Genomic DNA, 4,036 nt, shown 5'->3' on the forward strand with positions numbered 1-4,036 from the left:
TGTGAGCAGTTCCTTCTCCATCTCCTGTTCATGTCTGTGCTTTTTTTTTTTTCCTTGCTTGTATCCAGATCTGGTTCCAGAACCAGCGAGCAAAGTGGAGAAAACATGAAAAATTTGGTAACTTTGGTGGCCTTCAGCATCTGACAGAAGTTGATTTCATTCCCGCTCCCAAGTCAGATATCACAGTGAGTATCGGAGGCTATGTATAAAGCTACTGAGGGAAAGATAACTATCCTTCACCAGGTCACCTCATCACATAGGACTATCCCAGAGAAAGAGGACTGGAAAAGACAAAAATGGCAATATGATGAATCCCAGCCAATATGGTCAAATAACACATTTCTTTTTGAAATTACACCTGTTTTGTAAATACATTGTGAGGTGTCTTTTGCAAGATGATCCTTCCCTATTTTTTCTTCTAAATGGCTTCCCTGGAAATCTTACTTTGGTTCAAAATATCTTTGCCATCACAAATTTCCTGAACAGGAATAAGTATGACACTTGCAGCCACAAAGCCATGTTTCTTAATAGACAGCATCCCTCCACAACATCCAGCCTTGTTAGGCTGACAAGCGCTTTTTAGTCCTTGTCTCATGTCCTTACCAAGTCCAGGACAGTTAATATTATCTAGACTGCCGCACAGGCTCTTTTCCTCTCAGGAGTTTTTCCATGGCTAGAACAAAGGGTATTTTGCCTTGCTCCCTGGGTGACAGCAAACCATTGGATTTTAGGGAGTCTATTCTTCTAAACTTTTCTTTAATTATTGAGCACCAGAGAAACAAATAAGGTTGATTGTAAATTTTATCTAACTAAAAGTCTGTATTGATTCATCTGAGACTGAAGTTTTTATTCTTGACAGGCTCCCAGTTTGATGCCAAGAAAGCTCTCTGCTACCATCCCTGCTGTGGAATACTACTCACCGCTGCAAGGGCAGCTGACAGCTGGCTGGTTGCCCAGCATGCTCTCCTTTGTCCCTCACCGCTTGGAGCTGATGCCCTGCCCAAAACCATACCTGCTCTTCAACGTCCTGCCCTCTTATGGCACACCACTACCCCACAAGCTGGAAAGGAGCAGTATCTGTGCCAGCTCCACATAAAGGAGGATATAAAGGAGTGGGGGACTTTGTGTGCATGCTTTTCTCACCCATGACTGTTTTGGGGGTGTGCAAGTCCTTCTGCTTGAGCAAGCTTTCCAGGACAATGGGTGGCCTGTAGTGCAAGGTCAGCTTGCTGCAAGAGTGCTACCACGAGTCATCACAGCCTAGCGAACATGGGCAAGAGCCAACACAGACCAGGAATGAGCTCCCCATCTGCCTGAGAAGTATGGTGTGTAGAAGCCAAACTGAAACCAACTGAAAGCTTCCCCCTATGGGGATGGTGCACCAAGTGGCCCTGCAAAAGTACTGGGGTTTTACTCAGCCCTGAGATAGTGCTGGATGTCTCTATTGCACTGGTGGCTTGGGGCAGACGAGATGCCTGCAATGAGTTGTGTGTAGACCCAAGGTCCAGCCAATAGGGCTTTCCTCTGAAGGTTTAGTTCACTTTCCTCATACGCTGGAGGGTACAAAAAAACATGTTTAGGTCAAAAATCAAACTTTTAAGATATATTTTTTTGCCAAGTGAAAATGAGGGAGGGGTGTGGGTTTGATTTGCTGTCTGTGTTTTTGACCTGAATAGAGGGGCACAAACACAGTTTGAGCTGAAATATAACAGTCTGAGAGGGGCAGCAATGCTGAGCTCTGGATTTGGTACCGTGAGTGCCTGCAGGCAAGAGAATCCTTCAGCTGGTTAATTAAAATGCTTATGAGGAAACCTCGCATTTTTTGACCTGAATTAAGAAAGCTCCAAAACTCCATCAGAAACAATAACGAAAAGAGACAGCCTGAGTTTAATCTGCTAGACATAATAGGATAGTATGACCCCACAGTTCAGTTTAATTGTAGATCAATAATGAGATCAGCCTGCCCACTTACAAAATGTCTTTATGCCTTACTATTTACATAATATTCATCTCCATCCAACATATGGTGCTTTTTTTTTTTTCCCCTGCTTATTCAGGGTCCAATCCTGCTTCCACTAATGTCTCCAGTGACTTTCACAGGAAGCAGTGTTGAAAAGCACTGTTTAAAGGGTTACGCTATCTTCTGCCTTGCAGTCACAGCACATATTGCACAGTGACAGGGGAACCTACTGAGCAAAGCCATTAAACTGTGGTCTTCCTCCCAGACATATCACTCGTAAGGGTGGCCATTTGTGACAGTCCAAAAGCAAAGCAAATCATGACCCAAAGTCTTACTGGGAAGGCTGTCCTGTGCACATGGGAGTGCAGGTAGATTAATGACTCTGAATGGGTTGCTTACTCAAGAAATCAGCTGCCATGTCTTCAGTTGCCTTCTAGCCACTAATTGTTAGTTACATAGCAAAGCACAGTGACTCAATAGATTTCTTGTTGTCTGGCTGGTACCAGCCTTTTATGTTGTTCGGGTTTGGGAGATCTGTATGATAGGGACTAGCTGATTGCTGCAGGGGAAAAAATAAATCCTACCCTATATGGCTTTCATTTCTCCAGGCCACAACTATTCAGCAGAAGTCAGATTATACTGTGTCCTTCTTCATATGTCTTACACAAGATCTTTTTCCCACACCTGCTTGGATCTTTACTCTATATCCTCTTCATCCCTGTCATGTTATGTGACAGCTGAAGTACAGTCCAGTCAGGTACAGGATTAAACTTAAGCTCCAACGAAGGGGTCCAAGCACCTACATGACTAAAATCCACAGGAGTTAGCTACAATGTTTATCTCATGCATCTTGAGGTGACCTGCACTGCAGCCACACACACCTGAATCAAGCACCCTAGGCTCACTTCTAAGAAGAAAAAGTGATCATGCTGAAGTTTTTAGGTTAGGTGAAGTCCACGTGTTAGCACATTTTCCAGGGTGTGAATTGTCCCTAGGCAATGGTTAGATTGAATATAGACACTGGCATTGTAATCCTCTAAAGCTAAGGGGTCATGACTCTTTGCACAAATAGACCAGGTCTGCAAGACAGTACCTACACTGGGACAGATTATCCCATAGGAACATTTGTGAGCATAGAAGAGAACTCTGGGATGATCACAACATGATGAATTTTCTTAATCAGGACATGGAATGTTTGAATTTCACCCATCTTTTAATAGAAACCAAGCAGCTTTCCATGGTTATTGCTAACTTTCTGTTCACTCCGTGTGTCTGTCTGATAATGGCTTCCACACATCATGTAGTCCCACAACTAGAACAGGGTTCCTACACATCATGATGCCTGTCCAGAATCTGGAAGCTCTGCTTTATGCCTCTGAGGTCCTCTAAAAGCCCTGTTTTGGACCAAAGGTGAGAAGTACAGCTGCTGAGCAAACTTCATCAACTTCATGTTGAAAAATCAAAGTCTTTGAATTCCTTTTTCTTAGCAGGCTCAATAGTCAGAGAGTTTGTTTTGATATAGAACTACCTGGCTTGGGCTTTCTTGTTTATCTATGAAGTTTCAGAATTTCCCACTGAACAGCAAATCTAAGTTTCAGGATATGCCTAGCCCCTCTGTCCACCTGCAGCTGATCAAATTCCAGAAAGTCTTAATACTATGACCTTGTTTTTCGCCAGTTTAATAACATTTTTTTCTGAGGTATAGCAAGAATAAATTAACATGGAGTGTGGAAGTTTCTGGCACTGGCATCTTGTTAAACTCCAACACCCCCTATTCTTCCAGTTTTCATCCCATCTCATCTAACAGTGTTATCTTTCCCTTTCCCTGTATGCCCTAGCTATCTTCAAAGCAAGAAGTAAGAATAATGGCTTGTTTCATGGTTGTGCTGGTCCTCAGGGTGCTATTTTTGCATTGTTCTATACTCTGATATTTCCAGAAAATGCCAGGTTGGGCACATTAGTCTTTTGGATACCCTAAACTCCACAAGGCTTCAGACATATAGGATTGCTTTGACTATAAAATGTATCTTAAACCTGCCAAAGTCTTGCTAGAGAAAAAAGTAATCCGAGGAAGCT

At 42.9% G+C, this 4,036-nt stretch overlaps 1 protein-coding gene across 1 annotated transcript in view; it reads left to right on the forward strand.

The window, feature by feature from the left end:
- The window catches only part of ISX (intestine-specific homeobox), a gene marked incomplete at its 5' end in the record, with an annotated part of 6,076 nt that extends 4,980 nt beyond the window's left edge, over positions 1–1,096 (forward strand). The window contains 2 exons of the mRNA XM_008949753.1: positions 69–185; positions 860–1,096. Of these exons, the coding sequence (XP_008948001.1) occupies positions 69–185; positions 860–1,096 (354 nt within the window). The remainder of the gene's footprint in view (positions 1–68; positions 186–859) is intronic.
- Positions 1,097–4,036: the final 2,940 nt, after the last annotated feature.

The sequence above is a fragment of the Merops nubicus genome, unplaced genomic scaffold (genome assembly GCF_000691845.1).
Source record: "Merops nubicus isolate BGI_N331 unplaced genomic scaffold, ASM69184v1 scaffold61, whole genome shotgun sequence".
Lineage (NCBI taxonomy): Eukaryota > Metazoa > Chordata > Aves > Coraciiformes > Meropidae > Merops > Merops nubicus.